The 22,887-nt window shown below is 39.3% G+C and overlaps 1 protein-coding gene across 1 annotated transcript in view; it reads right to left on the bottom strand.

Annotated features, from left to right (window-relative positions):
- TRPC4 (transient receptor potential cation channel subfamily C member 4) overlaps nucleotides 1-22,887 on the bottom strand; it is a 159,242-nt gene that overhangs the window by 55,996 nt on the left and 80,359 nt on the right. The window contains exon 3 of the mRNA XM_050915459.1: nucleotides 18,716-19,234. Coding sequence (XP_050771416.1) covers nucleotides 18,716-19,234 — 519 coding nt within the window. The remainder of the gene's footprint in view (nucleotides 1-18,715; nucleotides 19,235-22,887) is intronic.

A 22,887-nucleotide genomic window follows, 5' to 3' on the forward strand; every position in this document is an offset into this window, starting at 1 on the left:
TTGAAAGCAACTGAAGCACAGAATGCAGTAACTGGAGAAAAATTAGCTGGGAAAAGCTCTGAGTGAGGGAAGGGTAGGAAAGTGACTAGAAAAGCTGGATTCTTCCTCTAGGTATTGCTTGCTCATCTGTGAATTTCTGTTGGCATCACTGGAGACCACCCTGTTCCTCATTTGTGCAGTTTGTTGCAGAAGCCAAAACAAGTTAGAGATACATTCTTAGCTCCGTTTTCCCTTTTTGAACCTTCTTTCAGATTTGAGCAGGGTAATGAGCTATTTGGAAGAAACCTGACTACAAAATTTTGTCTTCCTTCTTTTCTCCATTTTCAGACTCTTTGCCTGTTTCTGTGAAGAGAAACCTTCTTGGAGCAGTGATGTTTTGTCACATAATTTGATTTTTTCTGTAAAAACAATGTTAACCACCTTCCATTTGCACCAGGCAAATCACTGCACCCTGATGTGAAAAATGGGTATGAGCATAACTGTTCTTGACTCCAAGCTTATGCTGTTCTAGCCAAGTGATAAGAGAGCCAACAACAGAGTCATGTTGAACTCCAAGGTTTTCCACTTTCTTTAGAAGTGACTGTTTATTATGTGAAGCTTGTGTGGAACTGAAGATGCCAGAGTTCCCCAAAATCAGTGTGAATCCAGTTTTTGGAAAGCATAACACTCATTTGAAGGCTGACTGAATACAGAATTAGAGGGATGAGGGAAAAATAAAAACACGGACTGCTTACAAAGGCATTCAAACTAACTAAAGCAATAAACTGCATATTTTTCTCTTGAAAGTTCTCTATTAACATGTTGTAGGGAGGTCTGGCTTTGTAGTTGCATTAATACTTAGGAACAGAATGTATATAGTCATTCAATCTGCTTTTCTTTCTCTTCAAATATTTTAATGTTTTTCATCTTTAAGTTCCTCTTGTTTAACTTGGCTGTGTGTTTATCTGAGAACATTAAAGGCTGAGAACTCAGATTAATCATCCAGTTCCTGCATATAGACTAAGCTGAAATGACAGGTCTTTGGCAATGACACTCAGTGAGCATTGCTCTGAGACCATGTGCAGGAGAAATGCATGGGACTCTGTAGCAGATGCATCAATTATATCAGTCAAGTGTGGCCTTCATGAACCTTCCTTCTGGCCTTCAGAGATGATGTTTTTCAATTTTTTCATTATCTGTACAATTCACCTTTCTTGCCAGTTTTGCCTTAAATGAGTTCAGAGGCACTGCTCTTGAATGGCCGGTTGACAGCCACCATGTGCAGCTTCTGCAGTTTAAACACAGAATACGAACCTTGGAAATAATTACAGGGAGTATAATCGCTTGCTCAAAAGCCTTGCTCTCCAAAAGCTCCTTTACACTTAATAGGTTGTGGTTGAAGAAAATTACCTTCTCTTGTGAACAGACCTAAGAAATACTGTGCTTTCCCATAATGGGAAGATACCTACAACAGCTGTTAATGAAATTCTGTGTACTCAGCATCTGCCAGCTTGGAGAAATAATGACAGTCCTTGGGTAGTTATTTCCCCTTATGAAGCTCTGTTATTTGCGGCAAAACATTAGAGTTTGGTATCTCAAATGAAAACCTGGAGCTACTCTCAACTGTTCTCGTACAGAGAGATGTGGTTTCTTTCATGGTGCAGAACCAGAATGATGAAGGAATCAATAAATAGCCTGTTTTACTTGAGTTTTACATATGCATCACTTCTAGGGACGTTCAGGCTACACCTACACTGAAGAAATCAAACAGTGGCTGAGTTTGAGCACTGGACCCCCGTCATCCCCACTACCTATTTGCTCTTGCCTGGTTCCAGTTTTGACCTCTCCAGCCGGCTCTATGCAAGGCAAATCTGCAACTTGCTGTAGCCTGTTTGCATAAAAATCCCTTAGTATCACTCGGTCGTAGGGTCAGGCCATGGTCTGCTTTCATTTAGCAGTACAGACAATGTCTCAAAGACCACTTCCTTGCACAATATTTTACTGATTTATGTCACACGTTTCTGTGTTAGACTGGTGTTTCTAAAACTCATTGCATGCTCCTAGAAACTGGATATCTCTGGGATTTGTTTGCCCAACTTCCATAGCTATTTCTTATGGAGATGGAGTATAACACATTGGCTTACAGTTCCAGGTAAAGGGATATATTTTATTTTAAAATGTGGAGAAAAATTACCATTTCCAAAAAGCTAGAGGTGGAAGAGGCATATGTGGAATAATATAAGCAAAGGCTGTGTTTCAGTCTCTGAAGGTTTGAGGCTACATTCTCCCTCGACAAATCACAGACAATTTGTTCACTGACAGAGAAATACACTCCATAGGCTGTTGTCACTGCCTGCATGACATGCATGCCCTAGCTTCTGCTCCAGCAAGTCAGAAAGGGTACATTTCTAAGAAAGAGCTGCTCTTTAATCCTTGTGAAAGATAGCTCACTGGTACTCTGAAGGAATATTTTCTTCTGCTTCCTTTGCAGTCTTCTGTGGTGTTAAGCAGATGTACCCTGATCATGTGCATGAAATCATGATTCCCTAAACTGAAACTTATCTGAGAATCAGACATATGTTATAATTAAGAATAAAGAAACTTATTGTATAGTAAGACATAAGTGAATACAGAGAAAAAATCCCAAGCAAACCTACAAAACCGCTGAAGTTCCTATGTGACATGCAATTTAAATTTAGATTGCACGTGTACCTTTCCCATCCCCTGCACTAACACATAACATACAGGCTTTAACGAAATCAGCCAGCTGGAGGACTTCTGCCTTGACCCACAGGCAGGCTGGGTGATGCCTCCTGAGCTAGAGTCATGTTCAGTATCTATTTTTCTCCACAACATCCAGCCTGCAGCTGTAAAGGTCCCATGCTAATACCATCAAATACTGTAATCAGGGAAGCAAGATCTCTTCTTTACCAAACACCCCTCTCAAATTCACTCCCACGATACCCCCTTACTGAGGTGATGGTGGAGAGACCCCTGTTCCTCTCTATTACTTACTGCTGCCTACTCTGTGCCAGTCAGCTCCAACCCTGACATAAGCTGTAGTTCTCCCGACTCCAGCCTCCATCAACACAACGGAATTGTGATTTCTTCTGCATCCAAACATTTCAGTGAGAGGCAGAGAGGATGGCAGCCAAAACAATCCATACTTGGTAACTAAACTATAGGCAAACAGCAGCAGCACTCTAAGTTTTAACTGTGAGTTCCTTTAGTGCTTCATTTCAGAACTTCAAAGATAATCCAACATCAGGGTTTTTTTATGGGGAATTTTAGAAACCCCAACAAGGGATCTGACACATGAACCCCTTAATTCTCTAACCTTGACAACTCACAAAGGCAAAAACTCACCTCCTGTTTTGAAAAGGAGACTTGATGGCAGATACATCTCACTATTGCTTTGGGGAAATGTTTTTCTTTTTCTGAAGTACTGAACTTGCTGGACCTGTTACAAAACCCAGCTTTTCCATGGAAATTGAGGGAGGATAGAAGCCAAAGGACCCGAGGCTGAGGGAATAATATTTATGTTTGTATTGGCAGAATATTTATATTGGCAGTGTTTGATGACTATGGTCAATTTACATTAATTGCTTTTGTGAAGGAAGGAAAGCTAAAAGGAAGGGAATTTCTTTGCCTTATTTTTCTTTTTGAAAATCACAGGATAATATTTTTCACCTAGATGTTTTGAGGTGGTATCATCATATTTATTGAAAAGTTGGTAGAGGAAGAATAATATACAATTGCTAAATAGTCCATTGTTCAATTTTTTTGTTGTTGTTTTTACTACTTTTACTTTTAACACTAAGTATTTGTGTTTTGTTCCTGGGGAAAAAAAATCTGTACACGGAACACTTTCATATTCTATCTTCTGATGTAATAAATAATTTTATACTGATCCACCTTTTTCTTCCTTAATCATCTGAAAATTCACATTGCTTGGTTATTTCAAACTCGTTGAACTATATGTAAAGTTAAATATCCCTGGAGTACTGCTACAATATTAATAACAACAGCAATATTCTTTCTGTACCCTTAAAAGGTGTTAAGGGTTAAGAAGATATACAAAAATGTTTCTCTCTCTATGCTTTCAGCTGAAATGCCAGGGCATATACCGGCAAACACATATGAGAAAGACTAATGTTGCCAGACTTCTTAATACCACAGAAGAAGAGAGAGGCAAGTATCTGTCATCCCCTGAACACTTGATGACAGCTTCACAGAGACTTTCAAGCACACTGGCTACAATGCATATATGCATATGGCTCCTCAGTTCCTGTCATCAGATCATAGGATAATTCAGGCTAGAAGGGACCTCAGGAGGTCTCTTGTCCAACCTCCTGCTCAAACCAGGGTCACCTATGAGATCAGACTGGGTTGCTCAGGGCTTTATCCAGTTAAGTCTTGAAAATCTCCAAGGATGGAGACAGCACAACCTGTCTGGGAAACCTGTTCCACAGCCTGACTGTCCTCATGGGGAAAGCTTTTTTTTTCTATATCCAGTCGGAACTTTTCTTCTTGCAACGGATGCCCATTGTTTCTAGTCCTTCCACTATGAACCACTGTGAAGAGCCTGGCTCCATATCCTCGATGATGTCTCTGTAGTCACTGGGGGTGATGTTGGTTCCCCCTGAAGCCATCTCTGCTCCAGGCTGAAAAGGCCCTGCTCCCTTGGTTCCTTCTCAGAGGGCAAGTGCTCCAGCCCCCACCATCTCAGTGGCACTCCACTGAACTTGCTCCGGTTTATTGCTGTATCTTTTGTATTGAGGGACACAAAGCTGGATGCAGTATCGAGATGTGATCACATGAGTGGTGATTAGAGTGGGACAATCACTTACTTCAATACACTACTTATGTTCCTGTTAATACAGCCCTGGTTATTGTTAGCCTTCTTTACTGCTGGCCCTTGTTCAACTGGAGGTGCTCACACCTCCAGCTCCTTTTCTGCATTGCAGCCAGGCAGTCAGTCCCCAGCCTGTGTCACTGCAGGGGCTTCTTCCTTCCCAGGTTCAGGACTTTGTATTTGTCCTTTTTTAATTTCATTAGGGTCCTGTCAGCCTGTTCCTCCAGCCTGTCTTGGTCTCTCTAAAAGGCAGTCCTGTCTTGAGCATATCAGCTGGTCTCTCTCACTTGGTGTCATCTGCAAACTTTTCAAGAGTGGACTTTCTCCTTGTCACTGATAAATCTGGGCCAATACAGATCCTTGCAGCACTACAGAGTTTTTACTTGTCTTCAGGTAGAGTATGACCCATTAACCACAACCCTCTGAGCTTGACCATCCAACCATTACCTATCTTGTTCTTCCATCTAGACTGTAACGTTCTAACTTGGATACAACAATATAGTGAGAAATGGTGTTGATAGCCTTGCTAAATTCAAGGTAAATTAAATCTCTTTGACCACAAATCTAGTTAGTGTCCAAGTGGTGTTTCTGTGGTCAGGTATGTATACTCTAACTGAAAAAGTTGCAACAGAAAAGCAAGCCAACTTCAAACCAATATAGTCTTAGGTATTGACAGGGTCTTGTTTAACCATCATTTGTACACTGTAATTTGCAATGATTATACTTGGAAAGATCTGTCACTGAAAACAAAAAGTGCTCCTACTCCCAGACTACTTTTGCCAAGGTTTAGTACAGAGTGAAGAGCAATTTTTCACAGCCAGGTTAGGAAGACCTAACCTTAATTTACTGTAATGAAAATGATTATCTCTCTTCCTTCAAGTGTGATTATGCTACCCGCCTTTAATGTGACTTGACTAATATATTTGTATTGAGAATAGGGCCACATGCAGTGAAAAAAAAAACACTTTTTCAGTGCATATAAAAGCTTTGTCTTTTATTTCAAGATTTTGACTGATTTTGAATAAATTCACTACAGGTTTCCAGCTTTGGAAATAATGATGAAGAAATGGCTCAACGCAAGTGGAGCCCTGCAGGCTGTCATAGCTCTAACAACAGCTATCTCTTGCAAAACTTTCTATCTAATCTTGAGAATTTTCATGCAAAACTGAGGATTTTTCCCTCAGACCAAACCTCTGAAATGCAGCTTTACATGACATTTACTTCTCCAGGCGTGAAATCATCACCCAATCTCTGTATGTTGGTGAAAAAAGTCCCAGCATGGCATGATGGGGGCTCCCAAACACCTGGTTTTGCTAAGAGGAAGGTGCCGCCTGTGCAAACAGTACAAGTCCTATAAAGCTGTCTTTCAAGGACACATTGCCAGCTCCTCTGTAAGGTGGACACATGGATAATGGTGGTCAAAGAGAAGTTATGTTTCACTGAAAAGTGAAGAGCAGGTTCAAGAACATTAGTTCTTGACATTAGTCCAGTGAACTCTGAGGCTCACATACTTCTGTTCAAATTGTTGGCGCTTAACCTGTGTGTAGCTCAAGTCCAGAAAGATTAAACTGCTCAGGAAGAGCTGATCTGAGACTGTTTGACCATTTCTATAACCCAAACGTGACCTGTCTAGACTGCATGAGTGAGGCCTTGTCCCTAAAGCAAGATAAACTTTTAATATAGAATCATAGAATCATAGAATGGTTTGGGTTGGAAGGGACCTTAAAGATAATCTGTTTAGGCTTTTCCCCTCCAACGAACTCCAGAGCAAGTCTAAGCCCACTAAGTCTAAGTATGTAACTGTGTATAAACAATATAGATAAGTCTTTGTGGGAAACTTGATTTCTCTCTCAACTTACCTACTAAGGCAGACCCTTAGATAACGCAATGCATTAGAAGGGATTCCTGTAAACAGGTTCATCTATTTCAGCTTAAGGGGCTTTTCCAGTTCTCAGAACAACAGAATATCAAGACTTAAAAAAATTAGCTTTTGCTCACTGTTACCTACCTTCCAGAAATTACATGCTATTCTTCTTAAAGGATTTTACCTTCTTTTTAGCCTGTACAACACATCTAGTTATCCCATGTCTCCTCTGCAATAAGTGTAACATAGGTAGTGACAAAAATGATTTTGTTCTTAGACGGCCTGAGTTGCTATCTGGAGATGTCTGTCTCTTCCCATTGACTATGAAGGGACCCAAGGCTAGGCTGCTGACATAGGTACCTTAGTTATAGACCTAAGGTTATGTGGAATGAGTCAGGGACTCATAGCACAAACACACTACAGGAATGGCTATTTCTAGTTTCTTTCTGCATGCTATTAAGAAGGCAGAAAAAAAGAGTCTAAGCCTTGAACTAATTTTATTAATAATGTGTCAAACCTTTTTTCCCTTCTGTTACACTTTCAGCTTGTCTTAATGTCAAATGCTGTGTAACTGAGTCATGTCTTTTTGTGAACCATAACAGGGTTGCTAACGAAGCCCTTAAGGTTAGCTATTTAGAACAACCTCTAATTTAAATGACTACATTATCCTGGTAATTAAATATTATTATCTTTTCTGCACAGCAGGCAGAGTAAAATGTTTCCTTTTCCTCTTCATCCACCTAAAAAAATAATGAGCCAGATCCTATACTTGAGCAACAGAGCATAGGCATGTTGCACTTCATAGACTTTCAGCAATTTCTACTTGCTGAAGATCTGCATTGGTCTTTCTCTCCCACAAATGTTAAGGACCCTCACATTTTTCTAACATTAGTCAGGAATGAAACACATTCAAAGCATAAAAGCCATGATTTGATGTAATAAAGAACATGCCAGAGGATGTTCAGCTCTGGATTTCTTTCTTCTCTTATTCATATGCATTCACCTTTGGCTTTCTCCTGTTCTTCAAAACATTCTGTAAAATCCTTCCTTATCAAGTCCTTGCTTGTTTGCAAGTGCTCACCAACAACTAAGTGGGACTGACATGGAAACTGATGTTGAAGCTATGTATAGACTGTGGTCTAGCTGTGCCCCAAAGTCCACCTTGCAATCTGATCTGAAGCACACTTATCAACTTCATCAGAAAGGACTGAGACAATCCCAAGCCAGGGTAAATTGGGGCACCCTCCATGGTTATGGCACTCTCAAGGAGCACCCTTTCAGACAGAGGAAGGAGTTCATGTCCCCCTTTGGGAATCCTTTTGGGTCTCAGGTATGAATAAGGCACCAGGAAACTGAACATACATGGATTTCAGTGACTGGGTGAATAGCCAAGAGGCACAGATAGCGACCCAAGTGATTATTCCATAAATCTTTAAGTGATTAGGGAGTTTACATACCTACAAAGTTAGACAGAAGCTGCAGATACCTATACTTTATTTGTGAATCTAACATGCAATCAACTTTTCAAAATCACTGAGCAAGCTGGTGGCAAAGGAAGGACTAAAATCCACTGTTCTGTCTACTTAACCATACTGTTTCCTGTGTAACTGAGTCTGGGAAACAAGAGAAGTTTCCTTTCATGACCTTTGTATATTTACAAGGGTTTTTAGTCCGAGAAGTCCTGTTTGATCTGCTCTATCTCCCAAGATGGAGTCATTAAATTAGGGAAAACAAGATTCAACAGAAATGTGTGAAGCTGCATGGATCTGAGACACTTATCCTGGTGCTCAGCCTAGGGAATGATTGTATCTAAGCCTCAAGCTCCTTCTACCTCCTGCTGTCTGTAGCTTCCTTCCTTGGGAGGCAAAAGCAGTGGCAGTGGATGGGGCCCAGGAATATTTGCAGTAGTATCGGCCCTGTGGATAGGGCAATAGAGAATGCGCAATGGGCAATGGGCAACGGTCTCTGCAATTCAGTAAGAAAAGAGAGGGAGTGTTAGAAAAAAGAGGAGACAAAGGGTGATGAAGAAATAAATACGGATCTTGAGATTCCTGGAGGGTGCCAATAAAAAGGAGAAAGGATGTTTAAATATATCACAAGGGAAAGCTATTGAGATGGTATCAAAATATAGAGTCTCCCGGTATATTTTATGTGTCCATATAACCACTAAGGGAGTTCCTAATTTTCTCAGCTGTCTCATTCAATCCAAATTATTGACTGAAATCTATTCTAGTATTTGTACTAACCATGAAATAATAGATTGTGAAGCTCAAAGTTCAAATGAGCATTATCAGAGCGCTGGCAAATTCCCCTTACTTGTGATACCTCCACTGCGCATCAGAATTTATCAAGTCTTGGGCTAAAAGGAAGTGGGCCAAAGGAGAATGGGAGACACTGCTGGACCATGCCAAAGGAGATGACCTGATGATGATCTGATGAAGAGGGAATGGAGTGGGGAAGAACATCACCCTATTATTAGAAAGCCAAGTGTCTCTGTAAGGAGGACTTGTTAATAGTTTTGTGTGAACATTTTCTTTTCAGTATGAAAAATACCCTAGAAGTTCAAATGCCAACAGTCAGACTTGAGAGCTATATGACTTTCACAGAGATAAGCTCCTGTTTGTCATACCAGTGCCATACCCAACACCTCTCTTCATTTTTCTACTTTAACTCCTAGAGTTGTAAAGTTTAGAAAGTTTTATTCCCTACTCAAAAATTTGAATAAAGATCTGATCTCTTTGGAGGCGAAAGACTGAGTTCATATAACGAAAGCTTGTTTTTCTCATAGATCTTTTGTTTGTTAATGGATGTACATATTGATGGAGGCAATGGATGAAGAAACCCTTTACTATTTTAATCTTGATAGCTAAAGCCTACAGCAAAAACAAGGGGTAAAGAGGGAAGAGAAGAATGCTCTGGACATCTGGTGGAGCAAAGAGGAGGTAGATTAAAAGAACGAGCAGACAGGCCTAAAACAAGTTTGCTTTGGCTGTCTTGTTTTATTGTTCAAAAATGTTTATCTTAATGGAGGGAGTCCTGTCAAGCAGTGGAAAAATTCGCACTGCAACAGCATGCAGAAGTTTCAGCCAGCATGTTCAAATGTGCCTTGGTTAAGCAGTCACTCTATCTTAGGCCAATTGCACCTAGCACAGGCATGGAAAGGTTAGATCTTGGGCAGGAGGACAGAAGGCTTTGTGTAAGAGCCTCCTACAAGATATGTGAGAGAGGAGGGGTTGCTTAAGAGTGTCCTGGGAGCTAAGAAACATAAAAAATAGGAGTTAAATACTCCTCTACGAGTTAGATGCCTGTATAAGCTCTTCATGCTACAAGGGCAGTTACTAGAGCTGAAACAATACACTTGTTTGCTATGCTTGGGCTTTGCCAAAATGACTTGCAGTGAGGAGTGAAGCATAGCTGCTCGTGCAGCTATGGCAGAAGGTGTGGGGAGCATGAAGGAGGAGCTGCACAAGGGAGGGGGTGGCAGCAGTCAGGAATGGCTGATGGAGGCCATGGGAGGAATGGAGGCAGCCAGCAGATGAAAATCCCACCACAGCTCTGTCTGGGGCTCATCACCCAGCAAAACTAACTAACCTGAGCTGTGGGTTAGGTGCTCTTGCAGGGGTGGGAGGAAGAATAGGCAGATCCCCAGCAAGTATATGGAGGGAGGAGAGGGCTGTAAATTCCTACAGTTACAGGTTTACATTGAAAATGAAATCCTGTGCACTACCTTATTTATTCACCTTGTTCAAGATTTTTTTTCCTCAAAAATTTTGTTTGTTAAGCAAATGTTTTGCTATCGTAAGTAGAAAAAAATAGCTCATGGTGCTAATTCTACCCCAGGTTTGTAGGGAAGTTTGTAGGTGCATTAGTCGTGACTCCTTCAAACCAAAAGCCAACTTCTGTTGCTGCCAGACACATCCTAACAGAAGGATTGTTCACTGATGGTTAGGGATATGCACTACTGGTTGTTCCTGCCTGAGGCAGACATCCCAGCAACACTTCTTTTAAGATGCAGAAAAGGAACTGAAATGAGAGATTTCCACTGTACTTCATTAACAGCAAGTCTCCTCCTCTTTGAGTTAATTACTTCTATCAAGTGTTCAAAATAAAAAGACATTGGTGTCAGTTCATGAATAGTTTAACTAGAACTGTGATGAGAGGGCTGCAGCTTGTGTGCGGCATATAGCATTCAAAGGTTACTGATGCCTTCTGAGACATCATTAAAAAGTTAGTGCTGAGATTCATTTCCCCTTATGTGGGCCCTGAGCCTTCAGAATCTGAAAGCTCTGTTACCACAGGGTAGAAGTTGCAGTTGACGCAGTAAGTTGTCTAACTTGCATCTACATTTTCAATGCCTAGTGAAGTAATTCTTCTAATTGAAGTGCCCTGTTTCCTTACCCAGCCAAGGGAGCAGAGAGATGTCTCTGAAGTTAACTTAGATGTCTTATCTTGAGCAGACAGGATCTCCCTCTGTGCATACCTCTGTCTTTTGACTGTATAAGGAATTTGCTCACATACTTTAGGAGGATTGCTTCACCACGCATTTAAAATGCAGGCACAATTAAATGCTGTATTAAGCAGATGTGCTCCCACCCTGTGATTAAAGAACATTTTTTTCCAGCAGCAATAAGTACAGCTTCCACAGGGACACCTACACTTCATTCAGTTCTGAGGTAATAGATAACCAATTAAAGTAAGACTTTAAGTATGTGTAGCAGATAAGCTACTTACATAATTTATGCTATTTAAAAAACTGCGGAGTCTTTATCTATAAACACAGAGACATTTACATGATTTACAAAGCAAACATATGACCTGTTTTAGAGTAACTGGCTCTTGCCTGGAAAAATGTTTATCAAACTTTTTTAATACTATGGCTGAGAGTCTGCAGAAAAGGGTCTTTTGGAGACATGGACCCAAACGTGCATACATCACTCCTCTCAGTTATAGGATTCATAGACTAAACACATCTCCCTTTGGTGTTAAAAATGTCCAAATATTATCAGAATCCATTTTTTGTGGAGTTTTGTTATTTTTTACATGGAGACTTCAGACTGCACCTTTCCAGTCTTTTGACAAATATTCACATACACAGTGACTTGCTAACACATGGCTGCTGTGTTTCTGTTTATCTTTCAGGTGTGGGGGTTTTTTAAACACAGGATAATTCTTAGATGTTGTGTTTCCAAAGTCATTCCTGCTTGCAGAGTCAATAATTCAGGTTTTTGCGTCTGAAAGACTTTTAACGAGAAATTCATTATAATGGCTACTAAAATTACTCGAAATCAATCTGTGATTCCAAAGGAAAATTCTGCTCTCTGAGACAGTCACAAAGCTTGATTTAGACTCTTAAACTGTATTGCTGCCACAGAAGCTCTACAGAAATTTCCAGCGTTTCCAGACATATTTTATATTCCTTATCTGAATAAAAAGCCAATGATCCCAACAGAATGGCAGTTTAAACATTAAAAAACATTACTAAGAACATGGCAACTTTTCATTTCAGTACTTTAAAATTATTTTCTCTAGGCATTGTTGAGATATTTAATTTTGAAAAGGAATAATTTTTGCTTTCTATCATATTTATAGTACTTTGTATAATAATATGATATGGATGATATTAGGTATAAGCATTGCATCGTCAAAAATGTTGAAGTCCAAGTGAAGTAAGAAGCAACTGCAGTCTAACAAAATGTTTTACTTTATTTAAATGTTTAGACGTCGACATGAAATTACAGATTTGAAATGATTTGACATGTTTTAATTGAAAATTTCACTGAATTGTGAAACATTTCTATTTCACTGAGGTTGTAATTTGCATAGAAAACTAGTGAAGAACTGATGATTGCATTTTGAAAAGTCCTCTTTTGAGCAGGAGCAAACAGATGGCTTTTATTATCAGTAACAACTTTTTTTATCCTGCAGCACCATTCTTCTAGAAAACAAGAATTGATCTATGAAATGTGAATATCATATTATTGTATTTAAGATTTAATTAACTAATTAATAATTTAGTGATATTGCTCGTATCAGTAATCACTGCTGTGTGTTTTATGGGAACATACAGGTTTATGTTAAAAACAGTTGATCCGTGATGTGTGTTTCCTATGTGGGGGAGTCCTGTCTCACTTCTTGTCTGCCTGCAAATAAGTGAGCAAGCTAATCTGAAGCTGATTTCTTTGAAATATTTTCCCTGAAGTTCTTATTAATAAAGCCTGTACTCTTGTTAAATCCAAATGTCCTTAACTGTGTTAAATTGTTCAAACCCACTCCCTCTTTCACTCTTTCTCTGCCTCCTTGCCAGTTCAGGCTCTGCAGGCGCTAACAACTCAGAAAACCACAGCCTGCCCCCGGCAAGTGGGAACTACTAGAAGACCAGCTAGAGGTATTTGGGAGAGTTTTAGTAGTTAAGCAGCCGAATTTTTGGTAAACATTGATTATTCAGCTCTATAGAAATGTACTGAAAAGACAAATGAAAATTTAGAAATGGTTCTATGTTTTAAATCAAACCTTTAAAAAAGTTAATTCAGGATGAGGAAAAATGTCTTTCCTGAATGTATCTTTTAGCAAATTTAGTTCTTGTTTCTTTATCTACACCTCAACATGATACATAGCCATGCATGGATACTAGATAAACTATGTATTTACTTTAGTTTTTAAATATAAAGGCAGAAAAAAGCTTATTAAAATGTTTTCAGAGTGTCAAACTGAAATACGCAGAATGTAACCTACTTTACATCCAGCTAATATCAAGTATTCCAAATTTTCCAATGATCTTGTACTTACAGATGAAGGGAAAGATGAGCAGAGTAAACTAAGAATGGAAAAGAAAAAGAAAAAAACAAAACAAAACAAAACAAAACCAGCTACTCTTCATTCATTTGAAAAGTGAAAGAGAAAAGGTTAACAGTTATATACTTAAAAATTCATATTTCCTCTGTGTTGATATCAGAATGCCTATTAACAAAGCAAAATGAGACAGTACTGCCAATAATTATAACCTCATCCTGCTACTATGTTTGAGCTTATACAGCTACAGCTTAAATGACATGGGCCAGTTAGCATGAGGCAAGACAAAACAGAGAAATAAATTACTAGTGTAAGTATTTAAATTGCATTAATTAAACTTACTGTGAAACCAGAGGATATAGATTCAGTCTATTAACACATCCCCCCCTTTATTTCACATATATGGGAAAATGAGTAAGCATTTTAGTAAACACTTTTTCACGTATGTGCAGATATATGCATAATACCTAAACAGAACCAAAGCTAAAACAAAGTTAACTGAAGAGTGAGAGACACTGGGGGTTTGCTGTGATTTATCTGTTAAAAACTCTCAATATATATGAGACAGAATATGCATTTTGCAATTAGTGGCAAAGATGACTGCCTACTAATTATTATAGACTGCTACTATTCTCTGCTACTTAATTGCATTGTTGCACCTGGGTTTTGTAATTTACTTGAACTCAGAATGCCATATTATTATTATTACAGGTAGAATAACTGTTGCTTGTGAATCATACACAGAATTGAGGATTTCCCTTCTACATCCTTGAATGAAGCTGCAGTTGAATCAGCTAACATTTTTATTTGGTTTAGGAAAACAGAAAACTATTTCTCTTTGCTCATCGTGTGCTTACAATCTAGCACAATGAAATTGTAAGTGACACCCTTCATAAAACCAAACTCTCCCTTAGTTGAGATAATATTGTACAGTAGAAAATTAGACAACAAAATGTTTGTGCCCAATGCAGAGTGGCTGCATGACCTCAGAGAATCTCTCTTGTCTGCTGCTAGTTGTAGCCCAGGCAACAGTAGGTGTCAGAAACAGGCACCATAAGCATCAGCAACGTGTCTTTGCTTATAATCAAACAGCATCAGTGGTGCAAAATGAACAGAAAAAAATGGTACCTCGGGTGTTCTGTCCCGTGTGCTATGCTAAAAAAGAAAATGTGGGTAAGCACACAAAACATACATGCTGGCAGATACTCTCTGGTTCTGCCACCTAACTCAGAACAGATATTATCCACAGTCTTGCCAGACATTATTCTGCAGTGTAAACTTGAAACTATAAATCTCTTTCATCCTCATTAATTATTAATGAAAGAAGATAGATGGTTTTATCAGGGAAGTTTCCTCCTTGGTAATACATAGTAGGTTCCCTCTGACATGACTCCATGGACTGAGAATTGATACCACTGAGATGCCTTTTGACAGTACATGAACGAGGATCACAGTATTATAGCAAGTGCGAAAGGAATGGAAATGCAGATGATAAGCACCTTTTACTGTGGAGAACCTCAAATCCAATTGGCATAAACTTTTTGGTTTTGTGGAGAAGGTCCACTTCAGGGGCCATCTGGTGACCATGAACAATGCAGACAGCTCTGAGAATTAATGTGCTTTCTTCATTTCCATAGATGATAATACAGAGGTGGTACCAGGGGCTTGCAGACCACTACACCAAGCACTGCTTAATCACTTCACTTTTAAGAGCCTTTCTCTGTTCGTTACAAGGTATTTCTAGATCTACATTTGATCAAACACTATGTCATTTTGGAAGCTCCTCAACAACTCCCAGCTTGATAATTATCTTTTCTCATGTTTGTCAATTTTCCTTTCTTTACAGAATGAAAATTCTTCACCATCCACTTGTCTGCTTCTCCCACAAGTACCCTCAATCTGCTGTTCCTACCCAATCTTGTGTCTTTGAGATTAAACCAAGTTATATCATCCAAAGCCTACACCAGTCCTTTACAAGGTTTAGTCCTAATGTGTTTCATACTCACTTGCTTATTAATGCCAAGAGGAATTACTGCTAATGATTTTTGGTGTTATTTTCAACTTGAAAGAAAAAAAGTAATCTTTAACTCCTGAGCAATTAATTGTAAAAGCAATGTAAAAGGACATGTGTTGCTACTTCACTTGTCCTCATCATTATTTTGTTACTTTTAGCGGCGATTTCTGTACTTAGACTGGATGTTCTGAACAACCACACCTGATTGCTTACTCATGGAGCTCTGCCCTCAGCCCCAATAGAGCATTACAATGTCCTTTGGTAATAGTGTGAAAAATGTTTGAGATGTTAGGGATGGTGGTAAGATAAGAAGGGAAGACAATGCATTCTTATCTGTTCTGCTGTTTTGTTGAGGGGGTTTGGGTTGGGTTTTTTTTGTTACTATTATTTTGCGGGATTGCAGGCAAGTTAAGAGAAAGAAAGACAATAACTAGAACCGGGAGCATCAAAAAAACACAAATCCAAGTTTGCTCCTGTCATAATAGAAAAGTCTTTGGTGGGAACTGACTTTTGGTGGTTGAGACACATAGGGCAGAGGAAGCAGATGTATCACCCCAAACCAGTATTTTTAAACAGGTTACATCCAAAATAATATATTAATGGGCTAGTTAAAATCCAGCCCACATTTTTTTCCTGCCATTTTAAAAATAAGACTTATAAGTTGCCTCTGCTGATTGCCATCAAGCTAACATTGGATAGTTGTGTAAGGGTATATGAAATGTGAGAGCGTTTGGTTCATTGAATTATTTGTTCATTTAATTATCTGGTTAAGGGCTAATTAATATAACAGAAACAGAAAACAACAAGAAAAGTGATAAATTCAACACACAAACCAGGGTATAATAGAGACAATGATGAAGACCAAGACTCTTTAGCCTGACGAATGGGCCATTAAAAGACCGGCTGCAACTGCCTCCAGGAGGGTCAACCTCAACTTTGTAACTGATCATGAGGAGGGGAAAACTTCATTATCACGAGTATTTTGGGATGTTTGAGGAGGTTCATGGGACTCATGGGAAATTCAAAGTTATTATGGGATATCAGAGGGGTCTTCTGGGATTACGTAAAATTTAATATGGGATGTTTAGGGGAAGGGTAAAAGGTGGGGAAGGATCAGGGAGGAACAAGCATGGCAAAATGGAGAGGAAAAGGCAATCAAGGGGCTGGTCTTGTGTAAGTGGGGCCAGTCAGTATGCTTGCGCCTGAGACGGAGACCCTGGGGTCTCCAGGTGCTCCTGGCTGGGCTCCAGTGCCCAGGCCGGAAGAATCTCCAGACCCTGGAGACTGCTGGATTCAGTGGCTCCTGTAACATCCCTAACACACAAAATAGAAAGACCCATCTGATCTATTTTCATTGTGATCCATATGCACCAGGACAGCCAGAATCCAGGCATTTGTTATGCCCGATGTAAGTTTCTTGTCCTTGGAGCTGTACCTACCAGAATACTGTTGTAATAATCAGAAATAAAATGACTAATCAGTTACAGTGGCTACTATTTGCTCCAGCATCTAGCAGGGAATACTTTCAGGAACACAGCAAAAGAATCTAATAAAACTTGATTTTACTTCAGGGAGATTCAAATGGCAGGGATAGTGGGAAATATTTATAGAAATGAAAAATGTATGTAAAATATAAAAGATCCAATGATTTGGAACTGTTGCACTAAATCAGTATTGCTTTAATGTTTGCTGTTACGAAGAATCAATGAAGTGTAATCAGCTGTATTATTGCAATTTAATTAGGTACAGGAATCAGATGCAACTATAAAAAACATCTCACCCTACAGATGTCTCTCACTGTCTCTATCTTAAATTAAGAAAATTCAAGCTTTGTATTTAGGTTTAAAAACAAACCCCTGAGAGATCAGAATTTTATTTCAATGCATGAATCCTTTGGAAAACAGAAGTCCAAGCTAGAATTTCTTAAATGACTGTAGGACAGGATTGGCATTTCAAGAAATAGAAATAGTAGTTGTTAAGAAAAGTCTGGAATAGTACTATGCAAAAATAATTTATGAAGGCAGTGAATGTGTTGCCTAAAACATTATACTATCAAATATAATATTATGCAATACATTTCCTGAAGGAAAAAATGGTTATTAGAAGACTTATGAAGTCAGAGACCAATTGAGATATTTTTCCGGCAGTACTTCAGTAGCTCCCTATCTTCATGACAACTTCTTAGCATTACTAAATTGTATTTCAAATGGACAACAGAATCATTACATGTTTGGTTATTGTTCCTGCAAACCTTTCTAACATACTTAATATATTAATGCACTTATTATTATATTTTGCAGAACAGAGTTTTAGCAGTGATAAATAGACTAGTTCAATACAACACAGAAGTTTCTTAAGCATTTGCCATATTTTATAGAAACAAGTAACATTTAATTATTAACAGCATTTGTCTTGCCTATACTATTCCACAATTCAGCTGATTTTGGATGTACAGGTTCCGAATGAGATGGTAAAACACATTCTGACATGAAGGGATCAAGCAACATTTTGGAAATATCAGGAGAACTGTCTTCCTAACTCATTTTTCTGTCTTGATTCTTTTGTCTTTCATGCACATAAGAACTTCAGTATTTTTAAAAGAAATGCAGACATCCTCTGATTCCAATTGAATATCTATATCAGTGAAGCAAACTCATTAATTTTTAACTGTCATACTGGAAACCAATACCCAGGTATCTCTATTTTGGATTCTTTATGAAAAAGAATCTGAATGTCAACATTTTTGGGAGTCATGCATTGCTATTAATCTTATGTTTCACTACCTATTTATAATAGCTATTTTTTGAAGAAACCTCTCTATAGAGGTACCAGTAGTATTTTATAGGTGTTTAAACACACAGCCTCCTTCTTCTGTCAGACACAATTAAAGCTAATTTGAAGTACGCTGTATATATTTCTCATCCTATTATTGAAGAGCTCTTCAGAGCACAACTACTGGAGACTAAGTCTATTCAGGTGCAAAAGAAAAAAAGTTTCTTTGGATCTGTGCTATAACAGAACATTTTGAATTCTGGTACTATCAAGCTACAACAGCTACTCAAATTCATCTAATTAGAAATATAAAAAAAGAAGAGACACTGTAGAACAAAAAAAGATAAGCAGCAATTTGTCTCAGTTAAAAGGATGTATTTCAGGCTATTATCTATCACATTACTACTACTAAATATGCTTAAATATTCTCCAGCACACTCACCTCTTTTTGACGGTACTTAATTGCCAGTTTCAATCTTGCAAGATCATTACCACTTTGTTCTTCTATCAAGCTATTATCATCTCTGTAATTAAGAATAATTTCCAATTCCCTGGAACTCCGTGTCTGATCCAGGAGATCTTTTGCAAATTGCTTGCATTGCCGTGACAGTTCCTCATACTCCGACTTAAATTCATTTTCGACTTTACTCAGTTCCTGCAGCTCCCAGCTCAGTTGAAAAGCAGTAAGGAAAGGATCCTCACTGGACAAAGCAATCAACGATGGGCTCGCCAGAGCCTTGTAGATATTGAGTCTGGATCGAGAGTGGCGGAGGCTATCCACGTCTGAACTTGAGACACATTCGACGCAGTTACAGCGGACCTCGTGCGGCCTGGGCACGGAGACCCCTTTCTGCACAAGGAGCTTTATGATTTCGTAATTGTTGGTGTGGGCAGCCAGAATAATTGGTGTGATATCCGGCGTAAATTCCGAAAACTGCTTGTCCAGAAGCACTGGTGGCACCTGTGAAAAAAGGCAAAAACTCTTACAGGCCTCTTCATTGAACAAGAGCTACAGAAAATCAAGCTACGAATAGTTTACCAGGTAGTACACTTACTGATGGATCTTTTCTTCTGGCCAGAGTTGAAGGAAACACTTTAAACATAACAATTCAATTAGCTAATTGTGTCTTTCCAGTTAATAAATTGCTATAAACAGGGTGTGATTTTTCATAAAACCCGTTTGTACGTAAACAACCCATGGGCAACGATTCATTAGAGCAAATGATTAGATAAACAAGGAAGAGTCAGACAGAAACGCTCCTGTCAGGTCCCTTGAAGTGCCAGCTGTGAGCAAGATGGAAACGCTTTCTCATCTTTCACTGGTTAATCTCAGTTTTATAGGGAAGACAGAATCATGGGGGCATAACTGTGATTCTCTGAAGGAAGCAGTGAACAGGACACAGAAAAGTTATAGTTATAAAATAAAATGGGCAAGTAAATTAGAAAGAAAAGATATGTTTTCTTAAAGAGAAAGTTGGAAATATGACTGTGTAGAGAAACAAAGATACCTGCTGTAAAGAGCGTAACGTCTTAAGGCTCAGTTCTACATTCACATGCGCAAACAAACACACTCTCTTTATAGGAAAATGGCGGAGTTAGTAGAACAAGGGCCCCAAGAGAGCATTTTTAAAGCCTCTTCTAGTGTGCACTTCTGTATTTTCAGTCTTCTGGTGTGTTTCTGTATTTTATCAGAAGACTGCAAGGTCTTTCATTTTAAGCTAGTTTCTTTATTTTACAATATCAGACTCTAAAGTCTTTCCCAGATCAAGACAGATCATTAGACTAGTATGATGAAGCCATATAAGTGTAATTAGCCAATGTCAATCAAAAAGTGGTATTGGCATCATCACTTACGGACTGCCTTTGGTCCATAGCTCAATAACCAAGTACAAACTCAATCCACATCAGCAAGGTGCTCTGAGTGACGCTCCTTTATGAGGAAGAAAAAAGGAAAACATTTGACTCAAAGTTATCTGAAGGCTAGGGAAATAGATGGCCACTGGAGGGAGGAAAAAAATGTTTGATAGAAGTCTTATGACAGCAGAATGACCTCGTTGCCAGGTGGAAAAAACACAAATAGCTAAGAAGAGAAGTTAATAGGAAACAGGTAACGCATGTGAGAACAGTGTAAGAATGAGTTGAAATGAGCTATTTTTAGAGCCTTGGGAGGGTAAGAAGTGGAGCAAAAAATGAAATGCACAGAATCAGACAGAAACTCAGTGGAAAAGAAAACTAGAATGAAATTAAGCTGAAAAGAAATGGTAGTCTGTGGATCTAAATCCATAAATAAAATCTATAGATCATGGATTTTTTTTTTCCCTCTTTCTAATGAAGACACTGTGTATTTTGTACATTTTTTAGCTGTTCTGTGTGTAAAACAGCTCATATTTGTACAATGGGACTGTGTCTGTGTATAAGAGCTGCTATGTGTGTGGGCTGTAAAACAGGGGCCTGAAGCACTAATTAGCTGAATGAGAGAATTACTTTGGGAGGTGGTCACTTATTCATGTAAAATGGTGTGGAAAGTCAAGACTGGAGATCTCACATTCGGGATTGTAATCACACATCCCTAGGGAAACAATCCTCACCTGGCCATAGCGTATTGCTGACCTCGAGTAGCTGTGCCAGATTCTGAGAAGGTATGTGGAGTCAAGGGGCGGAAATCCCTTTTCTCCCTTCCCACGCACTCAAACAGGCACGCTTGGCTTGGCACTGGCTAGGGCTGGCATAGAGTCCGTTTTAGAGTCGGCCTGCGGTATGCCTGAGCTAGCCCATCCACCCTCACGACCCCATGCAGAGGGAGCAGCCGTCCTCACAGTCCTCCCAACAGGCGTATGGGAGATGTTTACAACCAGCGGTTGTGAGCCGAGCAGCTCCTGAGAAAGTTCTCTTCTGCTTTCTTTATTCTGAGGTACAAACAAAATAGTGTAGCGTGTGCAGGCATACAGAGAAATATGGGTTTAAAATTACTCAGGAGGTAAGGAACCCAGCTGAGAATATACTGAAGGTACGTAGGGATGGGGAGACACTTGGGTACAAGAACAAGCAGAAGGTCTGTGTGCTGTGCCTAATCTCAGCTGTGGTCAGGAGAAGAAACACAACCTGGGCATATGTCTTCTCAGAGGACTCTCTGGCTATGTCCACACTGCTTTGTCAGGTCTCTTCCAGGGCACCTCTGGGTCACCTGTCACCTCCAGGCTGAACACTGCGCAGAGCCCACCCGGGGGTGCCCACATGCCCAGATCGCTTCATTACTCCTGTCCAGTGTGGACTGGGGCTTGAAATCCATACCTGTTTTCTCACCTGTCTGTGGTGTCAGTGAGGAAAATGAGACCCATTTCCAACCCCAAACCTCACTGGTTATTGTAGTCTTAGATTGATGTTCTCTTTTACTTACATATTATATAGAAAAAAAAGAGAGCACACACGTGCATACACACACTTTTCCTGCTCTCTGAATTGCAACTGTGGCCAATGCTTTTGAGGCTAGAGGGATGAAAATGGCAGTAGAGACTCAAACTTTCCATTAGCAGAAGCGAGATTTGGGGCTATCGTAGATCTGAAAAAGATTTACAGGGAGGGACATGTTGTGCTCTGACAGTGTCCGCCACAACTAGTGAGACTCCCTCTTGGCCCCGGGGTCAGGGAGTAGAGGAGAGCGCTGCAAGGGCAGAAAACTCAAGGATACAAAGCTATAACTCCAAACTCACCGACTGCTTAGAGTACTCCTCTGTCACTTAGCATGTCATTATCTTTGTACTTTCTGACAGTACTAAACTAATATTTGCTTCGAGCCCTGCCAGAAGTGAAGGCTATCTTAACATGTTATTAACCGCAATCTTCTCTGAAAAATTAACAGAGACACAGCTTCAAACAACATGGCATTACAATGATTGACTTGTACATGGGGTCCATTAACTCAAAAGCTGCTTATTTTTCTCATAGCTTATCAAAACCTTTCATCTTAAGGTAACTCAGCTATAAGGCTCATGCACACATTTTGGAACTCATACCATCAGAATTTACCCAAGTATAGAAGTGTGTATTAAATCATTTCAGCCTTAACTTACAGAAACATTTAAACTTAAAGGGCAACCCCTAAGACTGCAACTTTAATTACATCATGAGTTTAACCCCTGACCCTTTACCTCCTATTTTAAGATTTCCTACTCATTTAAACCAAAGATATACAGAACGCCAAAGCAATAAGGTCAAATTATTTCCTCATCTGCAGCATAATGAAGTACTTATCTTTTGAAGTTCTGAGTGCTCTCACAGCACTCAGAATATTTCAGCATTTAACTGTTGACCCAGAGTACTTGTTCTGAAGTCACCAGACTTATGATGAATTTTACTTTCAAACTACTGAAAAATAATTCTTTTTGAAGAAGCCAAAACAAATAACCAGCACACATTGATATTAGTCACACAATCTAAAGCTTTGACAGAACACTCACAGAGAACATATGAATCTTCCTTAAATCCTGGGAGGATGGGAAGCTACTAGGTCTTACAGTCACTGACTATGACTGTGACTTCCCAAGGCTTAGCAGTGGTGTAACTATATTATACACTTTGGAGTTAATATGTCAAGTGTGAGGCTGCTTAAACTTA

The sequence above is a fragment of the Gymnogyps californianus genome, chromosome 1 (assembly GCF_018139145.2).
Source record: "Gymnogyps californianus isolate 813 chromosome 1, ASM1813914v2, whole genome shotgun sequence".
NCBI lineage: Eukaryota > Metazoa > Chordata > Aves > Accipitriformes > Cathartidae > Gymnogyps > Gymnogyps californianus.